The sequence below is a fragment of the Microchirus variegatus genome, assembly GCF_963457635.1.
Source record: "Microchirus variegatus genome assembly, chromosome: 8".
NCBI classification, from domain to species: domain Eukaryota; kingdom Metazoa; phylum Chordata; class Actinopteri; order Pleuronectiformes; family Soleidae; genus Microchirus; species Microchirus variegatus.
In genome coordinates this window covers 31,449,815-31,460,565 of record NC_139809.1, presented here as the reverse complement: position 1 = coordinate 31,460,565, position 10,751 = coordinate 31,449,815, and the positions used below count along the sequence as shown (strand labels likewise).

Below are 10,751 nucleotides of genomic sequence, written 5' to 3'. Positions count from 1 at the left end.
AGGAAGAAACCGCCGGCGGCGACGCGCCGATGTACCGTTTAAAAGCCGGTTCATCGTCCGCACCGAGCACCGGGCTGCTGGACATGTACCGGCAAGTCTAAAAGTTTCACTTCACCCCGCCCCCTTCTCCATGCTAATCACTTCCGTGTCACATTCGGATATCCTCTACGGTCACCAAAATAAAATTTGATTTTTTTTTTTTTTTAAATAATAATAAAATAACATTTAAAAAAAAAAAAGGACTGAATGTGAAATTAAAAATGTACATGCTTAAACATAATTAAATTCTCAAACGATTGTGTTGAAGAGGTAAAAACACATTATAATAAATATGTGCAGTTAAAAAAAGCAATAAAAAATATATATTGTCTTACATTGACTCAAAATAAATGTAAGAGTGAAAATGTTGTCGTTTCCTTGAATTTCGCTCACATTTGTGAGACAATAAAATTAAATAAAAATAAATAAATCACATTTAACAAATCCACGTTTTCACACTAAAGGCTTAACATTACTACTAATTTTTTTTATTACTAAACAATTAACATTACTACACGCAAATGTCGATTTTCGTTCAAATCGGAAAGAAAAAAAGATAATTGTATTCGAGTTCATTCGGCAGACTTTTATTGTGAAGGCCACTCGGCCTTGTGTGACACTGCTGAACCGGAAGTCGTTGTCTGCACCGTGACGGTCGCGTTCGGTCCCGGACGTGTGGAAGGGGTTTATCGGTTCAAAACATCGACATCAGGTCATTTTAAAAACTCTACGACACAAACCAGAACAAAAAGTGTGATTACATTCTTTTACCGGACACTTCCGTTGTCGCTGTGGAGAGGGAGCGCTTGTTTCTTATCACCAGCGTGCCCCGTCGGCGGTGTTTGTGAGTTCAGCGGTGACTTTGCCCGTCAGTTATCGATTATTTGAGGCTGTTGTGATTCCTCAGGTCCACGGTTCGATCCCCGGTGTTTGCTCGGAGTTCCGCGGTGTCTCGAGCTCAAAACTACAGCTTCACTTTGACAAACACACACACACACACACAGGTGTAATCATTCAATCCTGATTGGACCAAAACAGTCACGTGACACAAGGTGAGGAAAGAACAACAACAAAAAAGTATATTTGTAAAATGTTGATTTCCAAATGTAAACAATTTACCGAAACAAAAAATACTTTAAAAACGTATTAAAATTTAAAATGTATAAAAAATTCGAATTTGCCGGAAATAATTTAAATAACTGTAGTTTGTTTACGATGTTAAAACTGCGTAATATGTTCGTAAAGTCGATGCTAAAGGCTGCGTATTGGAAAAAATCTGGCGATTATTTATGTATTCATATACGTATTCAGATACGATACATATATCATATCTGATATATATATTTTTATCTGAACACATATATATATATATATATATATATATATATACACACATATACATATATATATACATATACGTATGAGTTCCGATGTATCTGAAACGTGGTCGACTCGAAGGTGACGGCGCTCCGAGTTCCGATGTGATGAACGTGGTCGACTCGGAGTTCCGATGTATCTGGAACGTGGTCAACTCGGAGGTGACGGCGCTCCGAGTTCCGATGTAACTTGAACGTGGTCGACTCAGAGTTCCGATGTAACCGGGACGTGGTCGACTCGAAGGTGACGTCGCTCCGAGTTCCGATGTAACTTGAACGTGGTCGACTCGAAGGTGACATCGCTCCGAGTTCCGATGTAAATGGAATGTGGTTGACAAGGAGGTGACGTCGCTCCGAGTTCCGATGTAACTTGAACGTGGTCGACTCAGAGTTCCGATGTATCTGGAACGTGGTCGACTCGAAGGTGACGTCGCTCCGAGTTCCGATGTAACTGGAACGTGGTCGACTCGGAGTTCCGATGTAACTGGAACGTGGTCGACTCGAAGGTGACGTCACTCCGAGTTCCGATGTAACTGGAATGTGGTCGACAAGGAGGTGACGTCGCTCCGAGTTCCGATGTAACTTGAACGTGGTCGACTCGAAGGTGACATCGCTCCGAGTTCCGATGTAAATGGAATGTGGTTGACAAGGAGGTGACGTCGCTCCGAGTTCCGATGTAACTTGAACGTGGTCGACTCAGAGTTCCGATGTATCTGGAACGTGGTCGACTCGAAGGTGACGTCGCTCCGAGTTCCGATGTAACTGGAACGTGGTCGACTCGGAGTTCCGATGTAACTGGAACGTGGTCGACTCGAAGGTGACGTCACTCCGAGTTCCGATGTAACTGGAATGTGGTCGACTCGGAGGTGACGGTGCTCCCGAGTTCCGATGTGATGAACGTGGTCGACGCTGAGTAGACGTGACTCCCAGTTCCGATGTAACTGGAACGTGGTCGACTCGGAGTTCCGATGTATCTGGAATGTGGTCGACTCGGAGGTAACGTCGCTCCGAGTTCCGATGTAACTTGAACGTGGTCGACTCAGAGTTCCGATGTAACTGGAACGTGGTTGACTCGAAGGTGACGTCGCTCCGAGTTCCGATGTAACTGGAACGTGGTCGACTCGAAGGTGACGGCGCTCCGAGTTCCGATGTGATGAATGTGGTCGACACTGAGTAGAAGTGACTCCCAGTTCCGATGTAACTTGAATGTGGTCAATGCGGAGGTGACGGCGCTCTGAGTTCCGATGTAACTGGAACGTGGTCGACTTGAAGGTGACGGCGCTCCGAGTTCCGATGTAACTGGAACGTGGTCGACTCGGAGGTGACGTCGCTCCCAGTTCCGATGTAATGAACGTGGTCGATGCGGAGTTTACGCAACTCCCAGTTCCCAGTTCCGATGTAAATGGAACGTGGTGGACTCGAAGGTGACGTCGCTCCCAGTTCCGATGTAACTGGAACGTGGTCGACTTGAAGGTGACGGCGCTCCGAGTTCCGATGTAACTGGAACGTGGTCGACTCGAAGGTGACGTCGCTCCCAGTTCCGATGTAACTGGAACGTGGTCGACTCGGAGTTCCGATGTAACTGGAACGTGGTCGACTTGAAGGTGACGGCGCTCCGAGTTCCGATGTAACTGGAACGTGGTCGACTCGAAGGTGACGTCGCTCCCAGTTCCGATGTAACTGGAACGTGGTCGACTCGGAGTTCCGATGTAACTGGAACGTGGTCGACTTGAAGGTGACGGCGCTCCGAGTTCCGATGTAACTGGAACGTGGTCGACTCGGAGGTGACGTCGCTCCCAGTTCCGATGTAATGAACGTGGTCGATGCGGAGTTTACGCAACTCCCAGTTCCCAGTTCCGATGTAAATGGAACGTGGTGGACTCGAAGGTGACGTCGCTCCCAGTTCCGATGTAACTGGAACGTGGTCGACTTGAAGGTGACGGCGCTCCGAGTTCCGATGTAACTGGAACGTGGTCGACTCGAAGGTGACGTCGCTCCCAGTTCCGATGTAACTGGAACGTGGTCGACTCGGAGTTCCGATGTAACTGGAACGTGGTCGACTTGAAGGTGACGGCGCTCCGAGTTCCGATGTAACTGGAACGTGGTCGACTCGAAGGTGACGTCGCTCCCAGTTCCGATGTAACTGGAACGTGGTCGACTCGGAGTTCCGATGTAACTGGAACGTGGTCGACTTGAAGGTGACGGCGCTCCGAGTTCCGATGTAACTGGAACGTGGTCGACTCGGAGGTGACGTCGCTCCCAGTTCCGATGTAATGAACGTGGTCGATGCGGAGTTTACGCAACTCCCAGTTCCCAGTTCCGATGTAAATGGAACGCAGCGTCAGTTGAAGTTGGTGAGTCTGAAAGTGTCTTCTCTGATGTTTCCTCAGGGTCATCATCGTCATCGTGGTCCAGGCTGAAGCTTCATCATGAACATGAGGCCGCGTGCGTCCGTGCTGCTGTCCTCCGTCTCCAGACTCGTGCAGCGCAGGGGCGGAGCCTCTGTGCTCGCGACGGCGGCGCCGCCCTCCGGTGGTCTCCCGCACACCCCAGCGTCCTGCTCCCGCTCCTCCTCCTCGCACTGCGGCCACGTCAAAAAGCGCTCCTATCTCCACTACATGAAGAGCAGGATCGTGGCCCCGCCCACGCCGCCGTACAGCCACGTGTGCCAGGCGGGCGACCCGGTCCTGCGCTCGCACGCCGCCAACGTCGACCCCGCGGCGATAGCGGGCCCCGAGATCCAAAGGGTCATCGGGACCATGGTGAAGGTGATGAGGAGGCTGGAGTGCGTGGGCCTCAGCGCTCCTCAGGTCGGGGTCCCGCTCCGCATCGTGGCGCTGGAATATCCCGAGCGGATGCTGCAGGAGAGCTCGGCCGAGTCCAGGGAGGCCCGCGGCCTCTCCGCTCAGCCCCTGAGGATCTTCATCAACCCGGCCCTGAGGGTTCTGGACGCGCACACCGTCCTCTTCCGGGAAGCCTGCGAGAGCCTCTCGGGCTTCTCTGCCGCGGTGCCGCGGTTCCTGTCCGTGGAAGTGTCAGGTTGGTCGAACCGTTCCCCGTTTCCTGTCGGAAAAAAAAAAGTGACGTAAAAGTTCTTGGAAATATTGTAGAATTGTGTTTAGGGTTATTAGTCAATTTCGGTCAATTTACAAACTACTTGACGTTTACGATATATCCTTAAGAACAGGAAAGTGAAGTTTGTAAATCCCTCACTCTCCCACACCAAAGCCCATAGAGAAAACCAGTGATTTTAGCTCACAGGGACACAGGAGCTGCTGGTCCTCTGCTGCCTCGTGTGGTCACTTTGTGTCACTGAATTAAATCTGAATGAAAACATTCAAAAGCCGAATTCACTAAAATCAGTCATTGTAAGTTAGTGATGGAGGCAGCAGTGGATCAACAACTCCTGTGTTGCTGTGATGTTAAAATCACTTGTTTACTCTATGGACTTTGGTGTGGGAGAGTGAGTGGTTTACAAACTTAAGTTTCTTGTTAATTAAACCTTTTATACTTAAAAAAAATCAACATTAAAACAAGTCTACACTATCTTAAAACACATGCACACGTCTTTATCTTCACTGTTAAACAGACTTTAACAACAGGAAACTGAAGTTTGTAAACCACTCACTCTCCCACACCAAAGTCACTCACTCTCCCACACCAAAGTCACTCACTCTCCCACACCAAAGTCCATAGAGTAAACCAGTGATTTTAACATCACAGCAACACAGGAGTTCACAGGAGTTGTTGATCCACTGCTGCCTCCATCACTAAGTTACAATGACTGATTTTAGTGAATTTGGCTTTTGAAATATTTAATTCAGACTTAACTCAGTGACACAAAGTGACCACACGAGGCAGCAGAGGACCAGCAGCTCCTGTGTCCCTGTGAGCTAAAAATCACTGGTTTTCTCTATGGGCTTTGGTGTGGGAGAGTGAGTGGTTTTTACAAACTTCACTTTCCTGTTGGAAGTCTGTCTAACAGTGAAGATAAAGACGTGTGCATGTTCTTAAGACATCGTGGACCTGACCTGTGATTTCCAGGCACAGGGGGGCGCTGTCCTCACAGTCGGCTCTGACCTCTCTCTCTCTCTGCAGGTCTGAATGAGAGCGGTGAAGCGGTGGCGTGGCGGGCGAGCGGCTGGCCAGCTCGCATCCTCCAACACGAGATGGACCACCTCGACGGCGTCCTCTACATCGACCGCATGGACAGCAGGACCTTCATGAACATCCGGTGGCAGGAGCACAACGAGTAAACGGAGGGAGGGACAGGAAACGGCGACGGACCACTTCCTGCGACGATATCGAGGTCATCGGGGACAGCGGGAGTGTTTTTCTGCATCAAAACATCAAAACAACCGGACCGATGTCATGGATTTTTTGCCTGGTTAAAAACATTAGACGTCCGTATTTAAGCTCAAAGCCGTCTTTTAGGGCGTTAACACACTTTTAAACGTCGCTCTGTTCTCAGGACTCGTCAGTGTGAAGATGCACCTGCACATATTTCACAATAAAACAAACAGAAAAGGAAACGCTACGGAAATACTGTGTGCCAAGTGCTTTTACTTTGAAAGGATTTGTGTTTTTTTTTTTTTATAACAGATCTTTGCGCAACGTCTGCAACTTTAATTTAAAAAACACACAGAGGATCGAGAGCTCGTGATCCCTCCAGCTGCACGGACCTGACGTAGAGAGAGAGAGACTCCTAGTGGCGGGAATCATGTACTGTGCGTTTAAATGATAAGTGACCGAGTCGCGAAAAAACAACCAACAACATCACCGTGAGACGAGAAATGAGGGGAAAACATGAGACATGACATCGACATCACTTAGGTCAAACAATTCATTATCCATTGTTTTGGGACGACGCAGGAGCCGCTGGTCTGCTGCTGCCTCGTGTGGTCACTTTGTCACTGACGTACATCGGAACAAAGGGTTTTGAAGGCAGAATTTTACAAAATCAGACATTGTGAGTCAGTGATGGAGGCAGCAGTGGATCAACAACTCCTGTGAACTCCTGTGTCCCTGTGATGTTAAAATCACTGGTTTTCTCTATGGACTTTGGTGCAGGGAGAGTGAGTGGTTTATAAACTTCAGTTTACACAAGGAAAAGTCTGTCTAACAGTGAAATAAAGACGTGCACATGTGTTTAAGATATTCTAGTCTTGTTTTAATGTTGATTTTCTTAACTATAAAAGACTCAAGTAAAAAGAAACTGAAGTTAGTAAACCACTCACTCTCCCTGCACCAAAGCCCATAAAGTAAACCAGTGATTTTAACATCACAGCACACAGGAGTTCACAGGAGTTGTTGATCCACTGCTGCCTCCATCACTAACAATGACTGATTTTACTGAATTCGGCTTTGAAAATCCTTTGTTCAGATTGACCTCAGTGACACAAAGTAACCACACGAGGCAGCAGAGGACCAGCAGCTCCTGTGTCCCTGTGAGCTAAAATCACTGGTTTTCTCTATGGACTTTGGTGTGGGAGAGTGAGCGGTTTTACAAACTTCAGTTTCCTGTTGGAAAACTTTACCAAACAGTGAGATAAAGACGTGAACATGTTGTTAAGACATCATGGGCTTTTGCTGATGTTGCTAAAGTGTGTTTTGGCTTCTACCAAAAAAAAGAAAAAATTATTTTGGCAAATCTCTGACTGCACTCTGCTCAGAACATCCCGCGAAAGTCGTCTTGGGTCAGAGAACGAGGCCTAAAAATGGCAGGCGAGTGTCCACAGTCTCCGTGGTAACCGTGTTCCAAATAGAAAACGTGGAGCGGTCAAGGCAACATCTGGGCATGATTGGACTGGACGTCATGAAGGCACTCGAGTGCCCGCGGCGTCACACGGACGACGACTGGTCGAACGTTTGGCCGCACGTGCAGACCACGGGACTTCTGTACCAACACTCGCGGCAGAACTCGTTGCCACAGTATCTGCACAGCACCAGCGGCTTCCTGGAGCCGGGCTTCCCGCACACGCACGCGCCCAGCTGCCGGACGCTGTGGTGCCGCCGGCACGCGTCGGCGTCGCGGCACGAGCCGCCGTGGAAGACGCCGCAGCTGCGGCACAGGAGCTGAGGGTCCAGCAGAGCCAGGTCGCAGCAGTCGTGATACGTGATGGCGCGGCGGGGGGGAGGGGTCGCCGCGGAGGCGGCGGCGGGGTCGTCGCACACGCCGAGGCTCTCGCTCCTCAGCGACGCGGCTGCGGCGGCCGCCAAGCCTTCCTCGTCGTCGGCCGCCGCGTACGAAGACAGCACGCGGTGCTTCTGCATCTCGCAGAGGTGGAGCAGAGCGCAGGTGATGCTGTGCAGAGTTTTGCAGTCCACGCAGCGATGCAGGTAAACGTGCGGCGACTGGAGGCAGCTGCAGATGCGCTCGCCGTCGTCGCCGCCGCTCGCGCAGAGCCCCGACGCCTCCGACGGCGGACTACCCGCCTGTGGTTCCGCAGCGTCGTGTTTCTCGCAGGAACGCCTGCTCTGCTTCCTGTCGTCCGAAGATCCCAGTGCCAGCTCCGCGGGCGCCGCCGTTGCCGCGCTCAGCTGGCAGTTGAACGTGGAGACGCAGACGCTCTCTCGGGCGGGAGGCGTGGACGGTGGCGCGGTTTCCTCGCCACGCGTTTTGCCAGCAGGGGGAGACGTGCTCCTTTGCGCCAGCCAGGTTTTGCTGTCGCTGGCCGCCGCCTCCGTCTGTCCGCCGTTAACGTGATCGTCCGTGTACAGATCCACGTCGGCCTCGCCGTCAAACGGCTGCATCAGCGGCTGCTCCGCCTTCAGCGTCTTCAGGGCGTTGTCCACGGCAACCTGTCGACGTAAAATGAGTCGTTACACGTCACCTCCACTAAAATTAAACGGAGATTGACTTTTTTGATGAATTATTATATTTATAACCTCAGACCCGAAAAAAAATAATTCCGTTAATTCAGACTAAAAAAAAAAATAATCTTGTAAATTCAGATCGGGAAAAAAATCACATTGATTTAGACCCACATTTCTTTTAACGTTAATTCACAGCCAAACAAAATCTTGTAAACAAAAAGATTTTTTCTTTACAACAAAATCTGTCAAATTCAGACCCGAAAAAAATTCTCATAAATTCAGATGAGAAAAAAAAAATCGTGCAAAATCAGACCCGAATTATTTTTTTTACATTAATTCAGCACTGAACAAAATCTTGTAAATTCAGATGAGAAAAAAAAAATCTTGCAAAATCGGACCCGGAAAAAATCTCATCAATTCAGATCCGAAAAAAAATCTTGCTATTTCAGACCAATTTTACATTAAATCAGAGCCGAACAAAATCTTGCAAATTCAGACCCGAAAAAAATAATCACATAAATTCAGACCCCAAAAAAATCTCATAAATTCAGATCCGAAAAAAGAAATCTTGCAAAATCAGACCCCAATTTTTTTTTTTACGTTAATTCAGAGCCGAACAAAATCTTGTAAATTCAGACCTGAAAAAGAATCTCATAAATTCAGATCAGAAAAAAAAAATCTTGTAAATTCAGACCTGTGAAAAAAAACAACTGCGTAATTTCAGATCCCAAAAAATGTCGGAAAATTCAAACCCCAAATATTTTTTTGTTAATTCAGACCTGAAAAATTGTGGTAAATCACTCCTCAGTGTTGGAGTGAAAATATGAAGCTTATTCTCAACTTGACCTGATTAAAAATCCAGATTTTCAGATTAGATTCGACTTTATTGGACGGAGAATCAAACCTCGTACCTGAACGCCGTGTCCTCTCTGACGCTCTCTCACCGCCCTCAGCTCCCACCGGGCCTCGCCGGCGCGCTTCCCCAGAGCTGCCAGCAGGAGGCGACACTCACACCGGGCCAGGTAGAAGGCGCACGACAAGCGGAGGAGGTCGTCCGCCGAGGACGGACTGATCCTGAGCAGCTGAGACGAGCTGCTGCGGTATCCCAACAGGCCGAAGAGTTTCTCAATCTGTGGCGCGGACAGCACTGGTTTGATATAATGAGTGAATGGACCAGAGTACATCTGAGACACAAGGGGGGAAAACAGACTTTAACAACAGGAAAGTTTATAAACCACTCACTCTCCCACACCAAAGCCCATAGAGAAAACCAGTGATTTTAGCTCACAGGGACACAGAAGCTACATTAAATATTTTCAAAGCTGAATTCACTAAAATCAGTCATTGTAAGTCAGTGATGGAGGCAGCAGTGGATCAACAACTCCTGTGAACTCCTGTGTTGCTATGATGTTAAAATCACTGGTTTACTCTATGGACTTTGGTGCATTCTGACGACGTGTCACAGAAACCTGGACTGTATACCTTGACGATTTTGTACTCTTCCCTCCAGGGAGTGAGGTAGAGGTTGAGAGCCGCCTGCTCCAGAACCTCAAAAGCTTTGTCCAGGCTTCTCAGTCCTCCTCTGGCTCGGACCTTCACTCCGCCGCCGCCGCCACCGCCGCCGCCTGCGGTCGACGCGGCAGCTGCCTTCAGCGACTCCTCCATCACCGTCAGAGGATCCAGACCCAGGCAGTGAGTCTCCTGAGCGTCTCCGTCCCTCATCAGCTCCTCCACCCGGTTCCACAGCTCCTCGTCTCGACACACCAGGCTGGAGCCGCCGCTCACGATCTGCTGCTCCAGGCTGTGATCGTAGGCCGTCAGCAGGTCGTCCCTGACCGCCTGCCTGGAGACGCTCATCTCTGCGGCTGAGGCAAACACCAACAGATGGGGTCAATTCAGGGCCGGGGAAAAAATCACGTTAAATCAGAGTCGGGGGAGAAAAAATCATGTTCATTCAGAGACAGAAAAAAACATCATGTTAAATCAGAGACGAAAAAAATCATGTTAACTCAGAGATGGGAAAAATCATGTTAATTCAGAGTCGGGGAAAAATCATGTTAATTCAGAGCCGGGGGGCGAGAGAATCATGCTAAATCAGAGACGGGGTAAAAATCCCGTTAAATCAGACAGGGGAAAAAAATCATGTTAATTCAGAGCCGGGGGGGGGGGAAATCCTGTTAAATCAGACAGGGGGGAAAAATTCACGTTAAATCAGAGACAGGAAAAAATCACGTTAAATCAGAGACGGGGAAAAATCACGTAAAAAAAATAAAATAAAAAATCAACGTTAATTCAGAGCCGGGAAAAAAATCTCATAAATTCAGACCAAAAATTTTATTTTTGCTAATTCACACCCGAAAAAACAATGACGTTAATTCAGAGCCGGATAAACAATGACGTTAATTCAGAGCCAAACAAAATCTCACAAATTCAGAGCTGGAAAAAAAATCTTGTGAATCCAGAAATTTGTCAAACCTCATTAATTCATAAAAACTTTGTTTTTTTCTTATTATTTTAAGT

General features: G+C 48.4%; 2 protein-coding genes across 4 annotated transcripts in view; one reads left to right on the top strand and one right to left on the bottom strand.

Moving 5' to 3' along the window:
• The first annotated feature begins 668 nt into the window (after positions 1-668).
• Positions 669-5,886, top strand: pdf (peptide deformylase, mitochondrial). Its single transcript, XM_083894215.1, has 3 exons — positions 669-751; positions 3,806-4,454; positions 5,514-5,886. Exons 2-3 carry the CDS (start codon positions 3,845-3,847, stop codon positions 5,669-5,671), a joined length of 768 nt encoding a protein of 255 aa, XP_083750341.1. The 5' UTR covers positions 669-751; positions 3,806-3,844; the 3' UTR covers positions 5,672-5,886.
• A 687-nt stretch (positions 5,887-6,573) lies between these two features.
• The window catches only part of spata2l (spermatogenesis associated 2-like), a 4,955-nt gene continuing 777 nt past the window's right edge, over positions 6,574-10,751 (bottom strand). For all 3 annotated transcript variants that reach the window (XM_083893411.1, XM_083893409.1, XM_083893410.1), the window contains exons 3-5: positions 9,714-10,096; positions 9,143-9,415; positions 6,574-8,216 (exon numbers count right to left, since the gene is read on the bottom strand). In XM_083893411.1, the coding sequence (XP_083749537.1) occupies positions 7,257-8,216; positions 9,143-9,415; positions 9,714-10,088 (1,608 nt within the window). In that variant the 5' untranslated portion in view covers positions 10,089-10,096 and the 3' untranslated portion in view covers positions 6,574-7,256. The remainder of the gene's footprint in view (positions 8,217-9,142; positions 9,416-9,713; positions 10,097-10,751) is intronic.

Excerpts from the sequence above, each read along its gene's own strand:
- pdf (XM_083894215.1), top strand. The coding sequence starts at position 3,845 with ATGAACATGAGGCCGCGTGCGTCCGTGCTGCTGTCCTCCGTCTCCAGA. Across the intron at positions 4,455-5,513 it reads CCTGTCCGTGGAAGTGTCAG|GTCTGAATGAGAGCGGTGAA; the intron begins GTTGGTCGAACC and ends CTCTCTCTGCAG.